General features: G+C 39.7%; 1 protein-coding gene across 2 annotated transcripts in view; it reads left to right on the top strand.

Annotated features, from left to right (window-relative positions):
- POLA1 (DNA polymerase alpha 1, catalytic subunit) overlaps nucleotides 1–22,269 on the top strand; it is a 179,094-nt gene that overhangs the window by 49,163 nt on the left and 107,662 nt on the right. For both annotated transcript variants that reach the window (XR_014155869.1, XM_081858858.1), the window contains exons 27-32: nucleotides 9,603–9,635; nucleotides 11,059–11,151; nucleotides 14,480–14,685; nucleotides 16,440–16,572; nucleotides 17,802–17,933; nucleotides 18,080–18,254. Coding sequence is in view for 1 of the 2 variants with exons in the window: in XM_081858858.1 (XP_081714984.1) it covers nucleotides 9,603–9,635; nucleotides 11,059–11,151; nucleotides 14,480–14,685; nucleotides 16,440–16,572; nucleotides 17,802–17,933; nucleotides 18,080–18,254 (772 nt within the window). In the remaining variant the exon portion in view is untranslated. The remainder of the gene's footprint in view (nucleotides 1–9,602; nucleotides 9,636–11,058; nucleotides 11,152–14,479; nucleotides 14,686–16,439; nucleotides 16,573–17,801; nucleotides 17,934–18,079; nucleotides 18,255–22,269) is intronic.

Here is a 22,269-nt window from a genome sequence, read left to right as displayed (position 1 = left end):
ATTATCAAGCTATGAGGATACAGCACCTTGTGAATTTACTTTTTGCTTTTGATCGCTTGTTTAGAATGGCACTAGAAACCTATAAAGGTACTACCAGTCAATCTAGTATTCAAGGCCATTTCAGATAAAATGAAAAGGGTGTGTGTATTCTGGAAAATACACTTTAGCATTGCGGCATTCCGCCCACCCTCTTGGTTTAAATAAGATTTTGTATTCACCTGCTGTCAGAGACTGGCAGGATGCTGACAACTGTACATCGGGAGAAGCAGGGCTAGAGTCTGACTTGGCAAAGAGGGCCAGTGGTTTATGGGGACCTGTGCTAGCCAGGAGACCAGTCAGAGGCAGGGGAAACTTCAGAGCTGGAGGGTGGCGCACAGGAGGGATCAGAGGAAGACGCAGATTTAGCAAGTGAAGGGCCTCCCACCCTCTCCTGCCCCACTATCTTCCAGAACCAGAAGGAGATTGAAGAGCGAAGAGCAGAGGAAGCTTCCATGCAAGCGTAGTTTCTGCATGCATCCCATCGGGAGGTACATACCTGGTGGAGGGTGAGTGGCCTCTTGTTGCTGCAACTGCTCCATAGAGCTCAGAACTGGGCATAGCTGCCTAGATGCTAGACTGGTGTGCATGGGCACTCGGAAATGTAGAAATAATTGTAAGTGTCAGCTTGACAATGAAGAATTAACTCTTCCGTGTACATTTGGCTGGGGAGTGCCCTCCACACCTGCATATGATGCATGGATTGCAGAAAAAGAAAATTCACTTGTGTTGGATCCAAGTAAAAAGAAGAGTTCTCAGCATGAACACACATTGAATGGATTCAGTTGCAGAAATTGTTGCCACAGTCATTTCCCCATCTTAAGAATTCAAAGTAAGATGCTTGAACAACAGGCAGACCATTGTAGAACTGTAAATTGTACACTTGAATATGCAGAATAGGTGGCTTTTGGGTTGTGCTAATTTACGTTGTGTGCTGAAAACTTTTCCCCCCTTCAGGTTCACCCCTTCACTAATTTTCTCTCTCTCTTGAAACAAGGATCAAATGTGGATGCTGAAGTTTTCCACTTAAATTATTCATTCCTCTTTTCCAATGGATGACTCTTCTCCAGTGGCATAATCTCATGTGAAGCTGGTGTCGTCCTAAAATACGTTTTATTTTTTGATGTTTTAATTGTTTCATCATTTGTGTGTGTGTGTGTTTGTCTGTCTGTCACCCTTGGCTTCTTTGGAAGGAAGGGTGGTATATAAATCATCATCATCTTCTTCTTCATAGATATAGTGTGTCAAATGACACAGATTAATAAGTGTGCACAGGATTGTATGACAGAGGAGAGCCGGACCACGTAAGTTAACCTTACGCTGGCCCCTTTCAATGCTGTTTTTACACTGAGGACATGTCTGGTGTGGGAGAGCCTGTCAACTTGCCCAAGCTGTCCTCATGAGCTAGAACTCTGATCATTTGTGGGGTACAGCACTTCCCTGACTACATTACCCAGAATACCTCACTTTGAGACAGGAAGCCCTTGGCCTTTCCTAGAGTGAGGCAGGAGGCCATGCAGTGGCTGGTGGAGAACCTTGCGAGGTGGGTGTGTAAGAAGTGGTGTGGTGGCAGTGGCAAGGCCAGATGGACAATGAAGCAGGCAAGCAATTAATTGGGGAGTGGGAGGGAGGTGACAGTTTTTTGCTCCCCTGAACCCTGAGACAGTTGCATTCTCATTCCCTCCCCCGTTATGTAGCTTCTATCGCTTGAGTTCAAGTGATTGGCGTTAAACTGACGCTGGTGTCATGGTCAGTACACTTCCTTCTGTGCTTAACACTTATCTGTCAAACAGCCTACCAGCTATTCAAGAGGAATCTTACTCTCATATGGGTTCTGTTGGTACTGTTTAATGGTGTAATGCCTTTTGTTTACACAGCCAGGTACCTGATCAAAGAAATTACGAAAATTTTGAGGACTTTCTTGTGCTTGTTCTTTGTTTGCTACAAGACTGAAATTGGATTTTGATGTGAGCATATCTTCTCTGGATAATTTCATTTATTGGTGCCTTGAACTGAGGTGACTGTGTGGCCACACACACACCATACATGGTAGCCTAGTTCACAAGCCAATGTGTCCTTGAACCTGCCTTTTTGTTTGTCAAATCAAGAATGAGAAGCCTTTAAACAGCTTAAGTGTCAGCACTTTCTGCAGCTGACAGGAAACTGATCTGCTGCTTGGCCCTTTGCAGTGGGTGCTTATATACTAATGGCATGTCGCTCAGACCAGAAATTCCCTTTTGCATAGGTCTCTCTACAGCTGAGATGGTGGTGACTAGGGACAGTGGTGGTGTCTGCCATTTTGCAACCAGTCAGGATTGTCTGTGGAAAAAGAAATCATGTGCTGCTTGAGTGGCTACTTTTGTCTGGGTGCGACACCTCCCCCCCCCAAAAAAATCCTCTGTCACGGTCAAAGCCTGCTTGAGAGGAAAAGATTGCACTGCTCTTCAGCTGTCAAAACACTGACTTGCTTCAGGGTTAAAGGTTAATGAAAACTGTAACTTGAGCTGCCTGATGTAGGAAATCTAATTAGTAAGGGCAATTAATTCATTCACTTGGGATTTTTGGGATTCCCTTCCTCCATTCAGGATTTTAATAATATGTTTCGGATATACATTTAGTCCTTTTCTTGTGTTAAATAACTTCCCTGTTTCAGATTAACTGACAGCACTTAAAGCTATGAGTTTTTGAAGTGGAGGAATGCATGAAGTATAAATTTGATGGGTGTGGCAATTAGGCTATTCGTAGCTTTGCTTTCTTCCTTTTGGGGTGATGTGTATTAAGGTACCTGGTGCAGATAAGAAGATAGTGCGCCGCCCTCATTGTTAAAGCATAATACAATTATTAAGCACCCGCCACCTGTTAGTATCATTCTTTCTAAAGGTCATTGTGTGGTGCCTTGCTGTCTGACTTTAACAGCCCTATATCAGGTTTGTTGGCTACTGTATTGTGTGGACAAATGTTTGAGAAAAGAATGTGACACCAATAGCCAAAAGAAGTTGGGAGGAGGAGAAACTCACTAATTTATCGCTTTATGATTTCTGCTGTGTTGAATTTATTAAGTAACTCAGACTTGGCAAAGATGTTTAGTAAAGTTCTAACAGTAAACTGCAATACTACCACCCTGCAATCTACATTGTTGCTTTTCTGTTGTGTTTCAAGTTCAAATAGTCATTTTGCAATTTGTGTGTAATCACCCATGTGTGTTTTTAAAAATAAAGTAATTGTAGTACTTTAAAAGGGTCTCAAAAGTCTAGTTCACTAATCTGCTAAGAGAAACATAATCAGAAGCAGAGCTCATTTTATACTAAACTCGTGGTCAAAACTGAGGGGGGAAACCCCTATTGAACCCATAGTCAGAAGTACCAAGTTTCATTAACAGTGAATTAAAGGCTGGGGAGAGAGAGGAAAACCATTTAGCCATTAACCTAATGGTTTGGATTTATAAACCCTATTGCTATAAGATTCCATTGAAGCCTGCTATGTGCTTGTTCTTGTTAATGAAAAAAATCATTCTTTCTTAATTGTTACTGAAAAGATACTTAATCGGTTGATGCAGAGTTTGACCACATCTTAATTAGCTGTGCAAATCAGTCAGGTGATGAGTTGAGTTTCAATTTTCTACATGCTATATCTGCTCTAGTGAGCGGGGGGGACATTATTTGAGCTAAGTATGGATTTTTGTTGTTGTTGGTATCAGCCGCCAAGAATGCACCACCAGTTTTAGAGGTTGCTAATTACTTTCCAAGCTCAGTTTTAAATGCTGGTTCTTAACCTTTTTGAAGTCCTAAATGGCCTTTTATGATGCTACTTCAAGTGAGTGTCTCTTTCCACCTCTTCTGGTGAAGGCTTCACTAGATGGGGCCAGTTTTCCATTGCATCATCATCATTTCTACAGCCTTAAGTGAGGACAGACTATCATCTTGGGATCAGAGACAAATGCTTCACACTGCTACTTTTTATATTTATGTGTTGGCACATGTGAGGCATCTCCCCCATATGACCTGCTTTTAGACTTCGAGTAGGGATGTATTTCTTCCTTCAGGCCTATGGACATGGCTGACTTTTGAGAGTTGGCGTCTTCTGCTGCTGAATTGCTGTTTTATTATGCCTTCATGGTTTTTATGTGGCACTGCTGTGTTATATTTTAATGAATTGTTTGTGTATTGCCTGGGAACCTTCAATGTGTTATATAGGCAATAAATAATAATTTTATCCACTCTTTTCTGATAATAATGGGATAAAATACTACCAATTGCCTGTACATAGAAATTATTCAAGACCTATTAACTTGACTGCAGCTGTTTTTCTAACCTGTGTAGCATGGATTATAACTTTTTAAAATGTACTATTAGAAGTTACATGGTCAATATTTCACAGGAAAATGCTTCTGTCCTAATCTTCAGCTGTATAACTTGCTGCCTTTAAGATAAGAATATCTGAAGTTAGATGTGGGCTCTTTTGACTGGATTTTCACTTTAAGATTTCATTCCATATAGACTAACTTGGACAGTAAATGAATAGCACCACATCCTTTATCACATCCTCACACCACAACATCCTTATTTACATTGTTCTGTTTAAATGAAATAGTTAATTTCAGTAGAAAGTTTCAAAGAGTTTTCTGTGACACATACCTTTCCATGATCTTACCTTTTAGTAATGTAAAATCCATAAAAGAGTTAGGAAGTGGTTGAACAAAGTTCTGAAATGAAAAACTTGTAATACTTGTTTTGAAATCTGTTTATTAGACCTCCGAATTAAAAAAAAGAAAGAAATCTGTTTTGAATACAAGAAGTATAACCGTCCTGCCAAATTGTAGATAAGAACTGAGGGATTCATAAACATTATTAATGTTTTGGAAAGCCGCTTTTATGCTAAAGTATTTGGAATTCTGTACAAATGAGATAACAGTAGGTCTAAATGACAAATTAAGGATTTTTAAAAAATCCCCAGCGTGTCTCTTGCAGTAATGGATTTATGGAGGAAGTATGTTTTAGTTGGATTTGTAATTAAGGTTTTTCCATTAAAGGAAATAAAATCTATTCCTGTAGAGCAGTATCTTTCTGTTCAGAGTAGGTGGATTGAAAGAGTAGGAAAACTGAACAATTTTAATCCGATTTCCCTATGACAAGCCAGTATTCAGAATGGCTTCCTGTAGTGTAAAGTTCAAAGATTAAACATTGTTTGTTTTGCTAATCTTCAGTATATTCTGACTTTTAGCAATTAAGAAGTGAATAAATTATTCCACTTCTCAGGGTAATGTACAATACATATAAAGGAACCAAGTGAGTGAGGGTTTTTTACCTGAATAAATGAATCTGGTGCAAGATAAATATTGAAATGTATGTATATTTCACATGGAGTCCTAAATTACTGGTTATTAGTGGTGACCTAAGCAAGATCAGAGACTAACAGCTTCCTACTATAGTTACTTTTTCAATCACTTCTAAAGAGTTCATCCTTAGCCATAACTCCTGGAGTAAGTTGATAAATGCTATCAAAATTAATTTTGGTTACAGCAGTGCGTTTTCTAATTTAATTCAGGGACTCAGATTTTCAAAGCAACAATTGGATTCCACCCCACATGTATTTCAAATACTATGAACCTTCTCCAACAGCTCGAACATTTTCTTACAGCTTTATATATTTTGGGTAAAGCCTGGCTTTGCCTGTTAGTCACAAGGTACTGGGATGACCGTTATCTGTTAGAGGCTGTGGGACATTCTTCATCCTTTGGGCTTCCCTCTTCCATGCATTAAGGAGGCAGAGACAGCTTGCTGAGAGGCTCCTTACCTTCCTGCCACTAAGAGGGAAGCAGGTTTTGCTTGTGCTATTTTGTGCTCTTTCTCTTACTCTGTCTCTCTCCTCTACTTCCCCTTCCATACCTGCATGGGCTAGCTCAGTTATAGAAACCTTTTCTGGTAAATTGCTGGTTTCACTTGGTACCCTTAAGGGAGAAAGGGGGCGTTTCCAGGGGAAGAGGCAGAACAACCAGACACTTCATTGAACAAGCTCTTCCCTATAGAGCTTTTCCTCACAGCCCTTGGCTAAAGTTGTGTCCACCTCACAGTTTCTCCCCCATTCTCAGAAAGGAGCAATGACCGCATCTTCTCTGCCAAAGGGGTCAGAACGGACCAGTCCTCCCATGCCAGTGTCAAGTCATTGTACAATCAAGTTCTCTTCCCTACAAAAGACCACTACGAATTCAATACATTTCTGGTGCACTTACCTGTGGGAATCTTTTTTTCATGACAATAATACCTGCTGGAGGTGAAGGCTTAAGGGTGCTTGTGATAAGCATGTGGAAGCAGCCCCCCCCCAAAGGCTTCAGGGCCTCTTTACCTACACTAAGGTTTTCTGTCATATAAATGTGTTTATTTGCTAGAGCTACCTACCTCTGGGCCAGCCAAAGATGGGCTAAATATTCTCAACAACATTGTTGCTGCATATTGTACAAAACTCTAGAATACCTTGCTCTGACACTGGGAGGCTGATCCAAGATTCAGTATTGGTTTCTGGGCATGTCTTTTCCTGGGTTAAGATATTTGGCAAAACCTTAGAGGAAGAGTGGCCCTCCATTTGTTATTGAACTACAACTTATGTATTTGGTGGTTTTATATTCTGATATTATCCTGTGAATAATGGTGGTGATGATGATGATGATGATGATACAACTGTCATCAACCCCAGCCAGCATTGCCAATAGACAGATGGTGGCAGCTGTAATCCAGTAACATCAGGAGAGCTGCAGATTAGCCGTCCCTGCCTAGTGACAGTGTTAGTCAAGACCAAAACCAGCTTTTTGGCCAGAAGATGTGCAGCTGCTGGTTAAAAATTGGTCCCTGGTACATGACTTGATGGTGAGCGATATTTTTCCATGGATGTTGTGAGTAGCTCTGCTCTAGGAACCAATACCATTCTCCTGCCTTCTTGAGGATCTTTGTCACCAGATAAAAGGGAGGAATGGCATAGAGTAGACCTCCAGGCCAGTCTTGGTTTAGAATGTTTGCTTCTTCTGAATCCATACACATTGGGTATTTTGACTTGGCTTTGGGAGACTTAAATAGGTACCTAACAACGCCACCACCAAGTTAAATAATTTAAGTTCTGAGTAGCATTGTTGTTGATGGTTAGCTGTGAATGATTCATGACAGTACCTAAACTTTATCCATGGGGATTGACACTGGGGTCCTACCTTTTTTGCTTAATTGCAAATAGTGACAGAAAGGGGCAGGATGAATTGGTTTGAAGTTTTAGGTTTGACTTGTAAAGCTCTAAAACAAGTTGGTTTTTGCTACATGGGGGAGCACCTTCTTCCTACCAGCTGATGAGCTTGTGCTGCAACCTGTAGAAAACTATTTGGTGGCAACAAGAGGGAGAACATTGTTGGTAATGACACCTACTGTTTGGAATTGCCTTCCCTCTGAATTAAGGCAGACACATCATTGATGACAATTTGGTATCTGCTAAAACTTACGTATCCTCTCAGGCCTTTGCTGGATGTTAATACCAATTGACCGTAATAACATCATACCTAGAGTACCAGAGGAAGGGTAGAGCACTTCATCCATTCTCCATCAGCCTGCACACTCACCTGTATAGAATTCTTGATCACTTATGGCTTCTGACTAGTGCTTAGATACAAGTATGAGCTAACGTGCTTTTATCCACATTATTTAATATTAACCTAGTACATTTCAAAGAAACTTAGTATTTATTACATTTCAAAAATAAATTTTAAAAAGTTGATTTTGTTGATTTTATTTAGTATAGATTATTTCCCATGCTGCATCAGGAACAGGAAAAAGAATTAGGAACTAAAAACTTACAATGAAACTTGAGTCCAGAATTCAGGCACATTCAGGGATGTGTTGCCATTTTTAGATGAAGGGCCATGGTAAAATCTAATAACTACAATTTATGATGTAGCGGCTACAATGTATCTTTTAAACTGCATGGATTACAGAAGAATGAGCCACGATGGAGCAAAAAGCAGCTTGTTCTGTAAATTATGTTGCAGCGAGGAACAGGTGAATTCAAGTGAAATACAAAATAGTTCATCATAGAAAACAATAAGGAGCAATTTTTTGATTCTCTCGCTTTCTTTTGCCCAATCTCATCATAAAACTCCCATTTCATTCCACAGTTCTAAAAACTGCTAATGATTGATATGATCGTAGTGCTGTCATTCTTAACAAAAAGTCACTTTTGTTCTAGGTATTTTAATAGATTCCCATTAAACATGTATTGCTGACTGAAATATTGGCATGAAGGGCTCTCACTGGGCTGAGCCCGGGAATTAAGAAGTCAGGAAATCAGCTGCTGCCTTGCAAAAGAGCCTTGTGTGACACAGGATCTCCTGATTGGGGGGATCATTACTGCTATTATGACTCTACTTGCGTAGGACTTTTGAATTTCATCTGAATGTCAGTAATAACCCTCTTAGCAAATTATCCTGAATAAAATCACAAAGGCATTTTATATAATAGGTGTTGAATTACTGGATAGATTTGCTAATTAAATACTCTTTGTTCTGCTGCAGTTGACATTACGGGGTAAGATCTTGAACAATTATTCTCAACAGCTGTACTTTGTTAAGGGAAAAATTAACCACAAAGTTTATTTTTTTTACACTTGAAGTTGGCAGATTTTTGAAATGTGCTTGAAAAAAATTCCATCATCCAATTGGTAATGAGAAGATAAATATGCAGGTGTTTCTGTGAAATATAACTGCCAACTGATTTATTAATGAATTTAGCAAGCCTTCATAACCTATTCCCTAACTGTTGGCACTTAAAAGTGATTTTCTATTAGAATAGGTAATATTAATATTACGCCTGTCACTAGATGAACTTTTACTTGTCTTGTGACCCTCTTGTAATTGCCTATATTTGCTGCTGCCCTTGTGAACAATTGAAAATATTCCCCATAATGAATCATTAGTTTCGCTAACAGGACTAACTCTATCAGAAATGTCTTCCCATTTACCAATCTATGACATTCAGGGGACTAGAAATAATAATATTAAAAAACCAAAAAATAATATATCAAATTGCCTGGCCAGCTTTTGGGATAAAAAAGTTATAATTTCATTATAGTCAGTTAATAACTGATATTTTTCTTGAAAGTATAAGCTATTCTCCATGTACAGACATGTTTGTGTGTGTGTGTGCATGTGTGTGCATAGTACATATAACAAACTAGTTGGTAACTTGCTGTTTTTTAGAATTATAAATTTCAGCCTAAGCTTTACACAACCCAAACATTCTGACTTGTAGGTGGACAAGGCTGGGTAGTATTGTACCCTGTTCATCTCTAGGAAAGAAGAAAGTAAATATGTCTGTGCTACATTATTTTAAGTGACTTCTGTTTTCATGTTTTGCTTTTTGTAATGTTTTGAGCAGGACACAGTGTTGCATTACCATGGTCAAACATTGATTTGGTAGCTGTATCGCCTTATTTTGTAAATCCAGAGATCTAAAGCTTACTCCCTGACTGGTATATGGTAATATACTGCTTTGTAATGTGATCTCATCAGAATCAATCTTTTCTTCTCCTTCTTCCAGATTTTGATGCATACTAAGGAGCTGGTACAGAAGGTAGTAACATTTATTATTATTATTATTATTATTATTATTATTATTATTATTATGCAACCCTTAAGTAGAATATCTAGTGACTTATTTTTTAAAAATATATATATGAAAATGCTAGCCCAAATAATCAAAGTCACTTCTCAGGATGTCTGGTTTACAAATGCAATCCTTCCTAGTGGATTATAGCTCCCCCTCCTCTTGTGGGGAGGGGGAAAGCAGATGTGATCTAATCCCTGCTTGAAGCCTATGTTTGAGTATTTTGGACAAATTAGTAACAGTGCTAATTAGAGTTTAGTCACAGGCCAGTAACTATGTGTTCTAATGTCCTTTTTTTGGGACTGATACCCCCACCCCTTTCCTCTCTGTCTTGTAGTCTAGGAATACAATATTTTATTTTCTATGGGTAGGATCAAAGGATCTGTGAGAAGAAAGGAAATAACTGCTTGTGGTGTTCTGTGACCACTTGCATATGAGTTGGTGCAAACAGTACTGCAATAGTATTCTATTTGCAGAAGTTATGCAGGTAGAAAGCACCTTTTGGTTCTCCTTTTCACTTTTGTCATGCAATGTGTTAGCATGAGGTGTAAAACAGGGTTGTATTTAACATTGCTGTTTCAGCAGACTTCTGCTTGCTCAGTGAAATTTCCCCCTCCCCCTCTTGCACATCCTCAAAATCTGGTCCAGAGGGTTGGAGGACCCTCCAGAGCAGATTCTGAGAGCCTGTTAGGCAAAGAGCAGAAGAGGAAGTCTCATTGTGTGAGCAGAATTCTGCACGCGCAGCATTGGATGCAGGCCAGGGGCAATGGCTTTACAAAATTACGCAAGTCTCTTGTGCCTGCCCTGCAAAGAATCCTACATGGCAAATACAAACCAGTTGTCCCATTAAGATGTAATAGCAGACTGTGCTATTAGGAGCTAGCTAATTAAACAGTGTATATGGGAAGGAGGGAACGCTCAAGTACAGGGCTCATTCCATGTACCACGAACCATGGTTTTTGGTACACGTGAAGCAGCCAACTGTAGAAAGACAAATAATATTTTGTGTGAACAGACCCAATGTGAGTACAATGGCTACAAGGAGGACTTGCAATAAAATGTTGCTGCTCAGATTTCTAGACATTCCATTCCTACTCTTCCCTCCCAGTTTTGGGGTTCCCCTCAACCATTTATCAGAATTCTATATCCACTCAGCATACTCCGTACTCACTGGGTTGTGTGTTTGTGTTTTATTATTTGTCTTTCTGTAGTGGGTTTCTTCACATGTACCATAAACCATATATGCTTTCTGTAGCAATCATGTACATATATATGACAGCTACTTTCTGCTCCTCTTGTCAAAGATGTTATGTTAGATTTCTGACATGTCAGTTTTCAGTGTCCAAACCATGGTGTGTAATCTATGTTACTTTCCTTATGCCCTCCCTAGATGAATCTGGAAGTGATTTATGGTGACACAGACTCCATTATGATAAACACAAACATTACCAACTTGGAAGAAGTCTTTAAAATGGGGAACAAGGTAAAATAATTTTAAGCTTTGTTGTAGCACCATACATTTCTTTGTTGCAGTTTTATATTGCTAAGAATCCTTGTTTTAATACAACTAGTGAACAGCGACCTTGTTAGCACCTGCAAGCTTAATACTTGGTAGTTGATAGAGAATGTTTATGAAAATGCTTCTTTCTAAAAAAATTGTATTAACATATGCCAGTGTTTCTCAAATTGTTGATCCCTGCTTGTCTTTTTTCCACAATGACATTTCCACCCCTACTTTTTAAAAAAATTCTGCATTTAGCATAATTTGAATTGCTGTAATATGGCCTGTTAATGGCTTCCCACAAGGATATATATGCTTTGCAAGGTACATATAAGGTTGATACTTTGTTTAATAACTTAGTAATGTGCTAGTCTTCGTAATTTCACATAGCACATCTTGGGATGTCTGTATACCATTTGTGTTAGAAAGGCAACCCAAATGTTGTCATATATGGAATATTCTGTTAAGCGGGGATACTATTCTCCCCATAATTCTTTTGATTAATAGATCCCCCTCACTCTCTCTAGCTGATAGAGACAGACCCTCTGAATACCCTCTAGATCACGTGATCAAATGCTTCTATGCTAAAGACAGCTGGTGTCTTATTTTATATTATTTATGACTACATTAATTTGGTAACCATGTTTTGTTTATCTGTTTATTTTTAATTAAAATCTTGTGGCTCCTGGGGGGTATTATTTAACATCAGGATGACACCTTGCACCTGGATCTACACATGATCCAGACCCCCAAGGGAAAAGCAACGCTGCTCACCCAGACAACTCACAGAGCAATAGGTTGTGCAGAGCTCCTGATAGCTCAGTATTCCAAGCTTTGATCTTTTCGCAGGCTGAGGCATTTAGCAAGCACCGGACCACAGCTGGTGTGGCTGACCTGCCTGTTTGTCAGAGTTGGGACATCCTGTTAGACAAGCAGCAAGGCAAGGGAAAGAGCTGCAGAGAGACTTTCTAGACGGCTGTAGCAAACCTTTGCATGCCAAAGCTTCCAGGTTCAATTCCTGGTGTCTCTGTGTGGGGCTAAGGCAGCAATTTAGAGGTGTTGCCATGCCATTCCATGTTGTTTTCTGCTGCTCCAGAGAAGCGGACACGGAGCAATGGTTCCAAACTACAAGAAAGAAGATTCCACCTAAACATTAGGAAGAACTTCCTGACAGTAAGAGCTGTTCGACAGTGGAATTTGCTGCCAAGGAGTGTGGTGGAGTCTCCTTCTTTGGAGGTCTTTAAGCAGAGGCTTGACAACCATCTGTCAGGAGTGCTCTGATGGTGTTTCCTGCTTGGCAGGGGGTTGGACTCGATGGCCCTTGTGGTCTCTTCCAACTCTATGATTCTATGATTCTATGACTGAGCTGGATGGGCCCATGTTCTGACTTCCACATGAAGCAGCTTTCTGTGTTTCTAATGCTGGCTGGTAGGGACAGGTGCAACAGTGCCAGGTGAAAGGAGAACTTTGGTGTCATCCCAACTCCTTCCCCTCCTGCTCCTTATAGGACTGGCAAGGGTGAATGCTATGGGACTGCCATCCTCCCAAGTACACAGAAACTCTGGGTTGCTGAAAATGCCAGCTCTTAGGAAGAGACTGAGACCAGCATCCTCTTGATGCACTCGAGGCAAAAATCCCACAAGGAGATGGTTTCTCATTAAACCCAGTTTTGTGTCAAACAACGGGGGGTTAACTCTTATCAATCCCATCAGTCTTACCAAACCTCATTGGAGATCCCAGTTCATGTGGTGGGTACTTGTCCTTGTTGTTCTTAACAGGTGGGGAGGGGGTTGTGCCTTTGGGGGCAGATGGTAGATCCTAGGCACACTCCTATGAGCAAGCCCAAGCCCAAGCATAAGCAAGGGCTGTAGGTTCTTAACTCAAAGCTCCTCTTCAAACAGCCTTTCTTCTCCCTGGTCCTCATCCTCTGCTGCTGCCGTTTGCTCCACACTGGAAGCACCATGGGTGCAATCACACAAAACCATGATTTTAAGACCATCTTTGGGAGCATTGGCAAAGGTGGTTTCCAAAACCACCCCTTTGGGATTGCTTCTGTGGCTTGGACTCGGGGCTTTTAAACAACTAAATTCTTGACTCTGCCAGCCAGGAATATATTTTCCTTTTATTTTCTCCACACTGTTGGCAAAGGTGTACTTTACAACCTATTTCAGAACCCTAACCCCTATGCTTCCCAAAGAGGCCGCAACAGTTTTATTTCAAGGGCCTTTTAAGCCTAAGGTTACCTTTCCTGGATTTTAAAAAAAAGACATGGAAGGCAGGGTGGGTAAATCCATCTTTCTGGATTTACTTAACAAATATCTTTAATTTCTGCTGATTAATATCATGTAGCTACTGAAGGTGCCAGTGGTAGGTGCCCGAGAGCCACATTTATTTCTACTGCAGTCATTCCTGCAGAAAACCCTTTTATAGCTCAGTTATATTTAATGTGAGACTTTAATATATATAGTATAAGGTTGGGAGAGAAGAGAGAGCTGAATGAGTTTCCATCGTAGTACCGCCAGCACCAGTATGCCTGCTCATACCACCTAGGCTGCCTGAGAAAGTTCTCGGCAAACATCCCCTCAAAATTCCACAATGCACAAGAGATCATCTGCTCTTCCTGTTCAGTTCCTGCTTGCACACATTTCATCGGATGCCAGGATTGGACACCCAGCCCTCCCTTCCCTTCTGAACAGAGGAGCGGTGCAGTGAGCTGCCCTTTGTGAGAGAACGTGTTGGTGGCTGGTGTGGGTGCCTTTTTTTTGCATGGGTGCCTTTTGATGGGGAGGGCATACCCACATTTATTTTGTGGTCTTGTCTCTTGAGGCCCTTTTCAATGTGGCAGCTGTTTTTGTTTTGTCTCTCACACAGTAGACCTTTGGTGACTGGCGCTCACAGCACTTTCTCAAAATTCCAACCCATGGTCAGTAGTATGGAATTCATTTTTTTTCACAACTGCTGCACACTGTGGCAACATTTTCATTGTCACTGTTAATAGCCTTACTGGCAGATACGCTTGAGGTAGTGGAACATGGGACTATTAGCAGTGTTCTTGTGTGTGTGTGTGTGTGTGTGTGTGTGTGTGTGTGAGAGAGAGAGAGAGAGAGAGAGAGAGAGATGTTATTGTTGTTTTAAAGATTCTGCGATAAATAGGACTAAGAGTACTTTAATCTCTGTACAAAGTCTGGGGTTTGCTATCACTATAAAATCATGGCAAATGACACTCACATATATAGTGCCACCTCAGTTTCCAAAGTATTTTTCTCTGTGGTAAAGAAAGTGATTTATTTTTTTCTTCATTTATTTTCAGATAAAAAGTGAAGTGAACAAGCTGTACAAGTTGTTGGAGATAGATATTGATGGAGTCTTTAAGTCCCTTTTATTGCTCAAAAAGAAAAAATATGCTGCTTTGGTCGTGGAGCCAACAGGGGATGGAAAATACATTACCAAGCAAGAGCTTAAAGGACTGGACATTGTGCGTAGAGATTGGTGTGATCTTGCAAAAGAGACTGGAAAGTAAGTTACTTTCTTAGATCACTCACCATGGCTGCTGTGTAGATCCACTAGCTGTTTACCCAAAGCAAGTGACAACTCTGTATCATAATTCTGTCCCAAAGGCTATGATCTGAAGCACACTTATTTAGAAGCAAGGTTTACTGAAATAGCAGGATTTACTTTTAAATAAACATGTTTTAGATCAAAGGTGGTGCTTTACAGAAGGTTATTCCAAGACGGGTGGATTCAGCTACCGCGCAAACTGATTCAGTCAAATTGGAACCGATTTAAATGCTTGACCTCATAGTAAATTGAGAGGCAGCATGATGGAGCGGTTAATGTCAGATGAAATGGGAAAGGACCTATGTACACTGTCCTGATTTCCTTGGGGGGAAATGCAGGATATAATCTAACAAAATATGAATAGATAATGTGTGTTTGTCATCTTTTCTGGTCTAAGTGTTCTTCCTGCCTTTTCCTGTTAGGCAGAAATGACTCTGGGAAAAGCGATGTGTTTGTGTCTGTGTGTTTGCAAATATGTGGTGTGTGCGCGCATGCACACACCTCCCCCCCCCATCTTGGATTTTGCTGTTCTCTACAATTCACAGCTGCTTTTAAATAGAAAAATGTTGGTTTGCATCCAGTGGTGGTGCTTGGCTGATGGTAAGGCTTCCTTTGGCAGGATAGGGAGGAAAGCAATTTTCAGCGATTCCCAGATCTCCGTGTAGCCTCTGCACCTCTCCTCCTCCTCCAAAATCTGTTATGGAGGGTTGTGTTTTTCAGGGGCAGAGGTTACTGAATTAAGCTTTCTTCCCCATTCCTCTGATGGAAGCCTTACCATAAGTCGAGCAACATAATTGGATATAACACACTGTTAATGAAATAAAGGTTTTAGAGGGGCCAAATTCACCCTTTTCTAAGGAGGAAAGCAATAGTGTTTTGCTGTCTTAGCACCTACAAATTGGGACTGCTATTTGATCCGGAAATCCCCTAGCTTTTGAGTTCACACTACTCATAGCACCTTTAATTAGAATTGCCTTACTAAAAGTAGCAGGGAGCTTTCTTACACAGGTCATCCTGACGTTTGGGTACAAGAGGGAAAGCTCAGTGGTAGGGAATTAAGGAGGGACTGTTAGTTCTGCCCCCATCCAGGTGATGTTTGCAGCATTACTCATCAGTATTCCCTCCATGACAGAAGATATGGGGAGCCTGCCCCCACCCCCTCTTAGCTCCTTGGTAATCTGTGGTGTGGTAAAATGGTTAGAGTGTTGGACTAAGACCTGGGAGACTCAGGGTTCAAATCCCCACTCAATGATCCAGCTCACTGCATGACCTTGGCCATTCTCTTAGCCTAACCTACCTCACAGGAATTGTGAGGATAAAATGGGGTGGAGGACAACTATGTACACGACTGTGAACTCCTTGGAGGAAAGGTGGGGTATAAATGTGAAAATAAATAAACAACCACTGGAAACTGGTTAACCTTTTGTGGCATATTTGAATAAATTTACACTTGCGTTTTGGAAAATGCTTAATAGGAAAATAAATGTTAGCTTAATTATTACTAATGTTTGGATTGATAGTGTGCACCCCATGGAAATAGTTTAAGGTTGTGGTGGTAACCTGGTATTCCACCTGAAGAAATTGTTTATATCTACACAAAAGTAATTGGAAAATATTCTTCCCGTAATTTCTGAGGAACATAGTGTGCTGCAGGTGCATACTGTGTGTTTCTCAGAAACGTGTTTTCTCACATGACTAAACTTTTCTTACAGCTATATAATTGGTCAGATTCTTTCTGACCAACCCCGAGATGCAATTGTAGAAAACATTCAGAGGAGGTTAATCCAAATTGGAGAAAATGTGGCAAATGGCAGCATTCCAGTAAAACAATTTGAAATCAACAAGGTAAATAGTTTCGGTTTTTTTAACTGTTATGCCTGAATTTGTTTGAATGTATTCCATTCTCTCCTGGTGTCCATTTTTTGTGTTCATGGTAGCTGATCTTTTAGCAATTGCAGAGAGCATTTCTTAAAAACATTTTAAAATTCTGACAGGAACAAAGAAAGTAAAAAAAAAAAAACGAATCTAAGTTTTAATCAGAGAGGAAGGCAAGATTTGTCTAGTGTAAGCCGAACTCGTACATATATCTTTCCCTCAGATCTGTCTTTTTGCTCCTCCCCAAACCTCCCCCTCCAAACTGAACTAAGGCTTACAGTAGGGGATGCCACACTTTCTCAGTATGTTGCTTTTCATAAACTCATATTTCAAGCATAAGTAGTTTAAATAAGAGTTAGGGAACCTGTTGCCCTCCAGGTGTTGTTGGACTACAGCTGCCATCATCCCTGACCGCTGTTTATGGTGGCTTGGGCTGATGGGATTTGGAGTCCCAACAGCTTTTGGAAGGCGACAGATTTCCCACCCTTTATTTCAGTCAATATATTTCTGAGCAGGTCAAGCATTTTTCTCAACCCCTGTAGGTGGGGCATGTTTGAACAGAAAGAGGAAAACAGGTATGTATACAGTTGGTTAAACATTACAAACAGGATCTGAAAGCAGTACTCTCCTTTGTTGTAAATCCCCAACATTTGATATTTGGTCTGACCATGGAGATTCTGTTTTGCTGTAATGACTGATGGAGAGGTCTTGATAGATGGACTGTTCATGAATCGGCGCCATCCATTTTAAAAGCACCCTCTTTGACTTGGTCATTCCCTTTCTATCCTGTAGTATATATTTTAAGTTGACTTTAATTCCTCTCCTTCCAAGTTTCCTGAAGGAATCTGACTTTACCCATTCTCCCTATCCATTTATTTTAATCAATGACATCATTTATCTCTTCTGAGGGAGTGAGCCATTATTTGAGCCAAGATAGAAGGGATGGATCTGCTCCTTAGCTTCTTAACATCATTCTGAATCTCTGTCTGCATTGCTATCCTTCATGGGGTTTGTTGCCCAAGATGGCAACTGGGAAGGAAATGCCCAGGTAAAAATAAATAATCTCATTTTACAAACCAGTTTATGGAAAGCAACAGATACAGAACCTAATATTTATGCTATTTCATACGTTGATGAATTTTGCAGTAGTTTCACCAGCAATTTCCCCTCTGTATTCTTTTTCTTTGATATATATATAGGCATTGACAAAGGATCCCCAGGACTACCCGGACAAAAAAAGTCTGCCTCATGTCCATGTTGCCCTGTGGATAAATTCTCAAGAGGGTAGAAAGCTGAAAGCTGGAGATACCGTGTCGTATATTATCTGCCAGGTAAAAATGTTCAGATTCATTTTAATTTAATAAAATGTTTATCGGTGCGGTAAATACTGTTAGCTATGTGCCCAGTACGAACTTAGAAAGGTATACGTAATTAAGAAAACCAATAAACCTTTCTTTTTTGTTTCTTCTTTGTATAGGATGGATCAAATCTGAGTGCTAGCCAGAGAGCATATGCTCCAGAACAACTTAAAAAACAACCGAATCTTGCTATTGACACTCAGTACTATCTGTCGCAACAGATCCATCCAGTAGTGGCTCGTATTTGTGAACCCATAGATGGAATTGATTCTGTCCTTATTGCAGCATGGCTAGGTTAGTATTGAAGTTCAGTATTTACTTTGCAATTAAAGGTAAAGGGACCCCTGACCATTGGGTCCAGTCACGGACGACTCTGGGGTTGCGTGCTCATCTCGCTCTATAGGCTGAGGGAGCCAGTGTACAGCTTCCAGGTCATGTGGCCAGCATGACTAAGCCGCTTCTGGCGAACCAAAGCAGCGCATGGAAATGCTGTTTACCTTCCTACCGGAGTGGTACCTATTTATCTACTTGCACTTTGACGTGCTTTCAAACTGCTAGGTTGGTAGGAGCTGGGACCGAGGAATGGGAGCTCACCCCATTGCAGGGATTTGAACCGCCGACTTTCTGATCGACAAGTCCCTAGGCTCTGTGGTTTAACCCACAGCGCCACCCACTTACCACTTATTAGTAATTAGCGTATGGCAGAGCATTCCAACCCTGTCTCCTCCCGCTGTTCACGATGTGCTGTAGGGGACTTGTATTAAGCCAAGGTACCCCTCAGCTCTGCCAACTGAGCTGGCTAGCCACTGGCAACCCCCCTCCCCCTCTTGTGGTATCCCAGCCAGCAGACAGCCCCAAACAGAATGTTCGCATGGTGGGGCTAAACTATCCCAAAATCCACTGGATACCCAGCTGGTCTCATTGCAGATGGTGGCATTGGACCAGTCCTGACCCAATTGCTGTGCCAACTTAGAATCAAGCCCTGTTGTCCACAACTACCACCACAGTCGTCCGCGACTGGACCTAACGGTCAGGGGTTCCTATACCTTTACCTTTACCACCACCTTCAGCAGAGTTAACTACTATTTGAATCAATGTTTTCATATGCTTTAAGCTTATCTTAGACTCTCCAACTGCTAGTGATAGTGTTGGCCCAATGCACGGCTGTTTGTTTGCTTACTTAATTTGTCTTTCCACCAAATGATGCTCGAGGCAGCCAAAAGTAAATTATAAAATACGAAACAATAATACATTGTTTTTGTCATGATCCAAATGCGGCTTTGTACGTCCCATAGGCAGTGGTAGCAAGGCCTGTTTGTATCACTTATTCTCAAGGTAAACTCTGTTCAGCAAATTTTAGGCTGTTAATTTTTCATTATTCTGACCCACCCGCACACATCCTCAGGAAAGGCAGTGCATAAATTAAAGGGGGAAATAATTAATAACAATTATAAATAATAATGTTAGAAAATTCTTCTGACCAAGATTAGGATTCAGCATTTCAAGAATACGTAGGCACAGTTTGCGCATCATTGTAAATCGTAATTAATGATTTACTGTAAGCTCACTGACTTTGCCTGCTTTGCTCTTCCCCACCGGTGAGCAGAGAAAACAAACGATCCCTGGCATAGCCTTATCGTGTTTTGTTTCATTGTTTTGTATGGCTCAGTACGACTGTAATCCACGGCATAACTTTATTGACCTTTCAGTTTTAGCCAACTAAAAATAATTGACGTGTAATCCTATGCATGTCTACTCAGAAGTAAGCCCCATTTAATATAGTGGGGCGAACCTATTGTTAGTGAAAAATGCTTGCAGAGTTAAATCTTTGTGGTCTAACTGTTAACCAAACAGGGCTATAAAGTACGTACTATACAACTGTTTTTCAAAAAGAGATTCAGGTTGGAAGCCTCTAGGTGGCAGCACTAGACACTATTTCCCTTTTATTTTTCAAAAGCTTTAATGAGTTATGCAGTAGGGTGATTAACTTTTAAACTTGCATAGCTCTCAAGTAAGACTGGGGAAGAGTGGTCCCCCCCCCGTATTAGCTTGTTTATTAAAATAACTAATTTTGAAATAATCACCCTGCAAGTGGAAACTTTAGTCTTTACAAAATATTTCCTTTAAACATAAAAATTACATTTAACCTGAGTATTATTACTTATTAACTGAAATTTAATTTTTTACACTTTTCCCCAAGGCATGATCATATGAAAGCTTATTAGACTATTCTTGCTGTTAATAGAACGTAATGGCTTTTAAAGTAAGAGATGAGTTTGTGATCTAAGATTCTTCTACCTTTCTACTTAATTTGGGGAATCCTAAGTGAATTAATTATTAAAAGCCTGTATATGAAAAAATAATTCACAATTAATTTTGACAGGTTAACTCATAAGCAAGAGAGATCAGTTCAAAAAGTCTTGGGGTTTCTCTTTTCTTTCTTTTTTTAAGGACTCTAATGGTAAGATGTATTGCTTCCATGAAATGTACTGATCGTTAGTTTTGTTTTATTTTTATTTCTGTAACTTAAAGCTGAAAGTGGATTCCTTGAACCAAGTAATTGTCTGTGGAACAAAATACAATATTATTAATCCAGGTATTTACTTAGGTGTCTTTAAAATTATACCTCTTTATTTGCTTGGTTTGCTGTGGGCTTGAATCAGGACCACAGTTGGTTATGTTGTTTCCAGACAAAATAATTATTAATGCTAAAATGAAGGTTGGTGCAAATTGCTATTGATGAGCTCCATTAACATCAGTAGAGTTCTGATTCACACAAACTGTATCTGAACTTCTCATAAATGAAGACAGATGGCTTACCTATACCTCTTTGTTTCTGTATCTCCAATTCCAATATATATATTTTCTAATATTATTCAGTAAGGCTATCCATGCTACAGCATGAAAGGAGGGGGATTCTATTCAATATTACTACTTAAATATATTTTAAGAGTCCCCCCCTTTCTAATTAATTCTAACACGATGCAAAATATTACGATAGAAAATGGTATTCAGTAAGTTTTCCTTTAGCACCTCTATATTACAAATAAACTCTTTTTGTAAGTGTGCTCTCTTAGGAAGATAATCAGAATTTATTTTCAATTGCTAAAAATGCTATTTGTCAAGCATCCCAGTTATAAAATATTTTAATGATAATGACTTTCTAAAACATTAAGTAGATGAAATGGGCATTCGTTTCAGACTTCAATCCATCAACCACTTCAGAATAGTATCAGAAGTAATAGTGGTACTTTTAGACTGCTCCAACGAAGGTAGTATGTGGCTTGAAGTCATAGTGAATGTATGAAGTAGTAGTAGTTGAACACTGAGCACTCTTTTTTTAAAGAGCAAGTTGTTGAAATATTGTTTCACAATATTTTTAAAATTTAAACTGGAATTAATTTTGTCAAAACCCTATAGTCCCTATCTAAATTCATTAAGCTAAAATAGATGCCCTATTTGTCAAGGGTGTGCCCTGTGTCAGTGTTAATATTCCCTACGCTGTAAAAAGCATTCCTTACTTTTAATTCTTCATTAGTAATGATAAATTCAACTCTCTTCCTATTACAAATGGAAGTTTTAAATAAAATAAGTAAGCAAGCCCTCATGACGTGAGCATTCTTGCAATACTTTTTTTTGGTCGCTCCTGAAGGTGACGTACCTATTGCTTAACAATTATAATGACACTCAACCAAATTCTTATTCTGTATCCTGGTCTGTTAAATTAGTTACCTTTATCTTTGATCCTGACCGGCTGTTTAAAATGCATCTCTAAATACAAAACACATTAGTACAATAATAAATTGTTGCTCATATTTCCCAAACTTTCTGTGTTCTGGTAACCAAAAGTGCTTTTTTTGTCTTCAATTCACACTTTTTAAATACTGCTGCTGAATTTTAACAACTGCATTAGATTGAAACCTACATGCTGTTAACCACTGAGCCAAAATGAAATCGACCACTGCATTGAAGTCTGAGTTGGCAGTTGTGTACAGTCTTGAAGGAGTGGGTAATAGCAGTACAACCAGGTTTCTTTTAATGGAGTTTTTATATTCTCCCTTTCATTTTAATGATGCCATTCTGGTTTAAAGACTTTCCTAATAAAGATGCACAATTTTATTCAAATATTCTCTGTGTAACTTAAGAAAATAGCAATAAAGCTGTTCTCTAGGAGTAGCATCTTCGTAAACAAAATGTTCTATTGCATACTCCCCATGGTAGATAATGCATTGTGCTTGTTTTATTTATAAAGCAATTTTGTGTGAAAAGATAAGTAATTTCTTCATGTTACTCAGCTCTTCATCTTAAG

This window comes from Podarcis erhardii (genome assembly GCF_964252035.2).
Source record: "Podarcis erhardii genome assembly, chromosome: 4".
NCBI lineage: Eukaryota > Metazoa > Chordata > Lepidosauria > Squamata > Lacertidae > Podarcis > Podarcis erhardii.
Note: the sequence above shows the minus strand (reverse complement) of the source record. Positions and strands in the feature narration are given on the sequence as shown.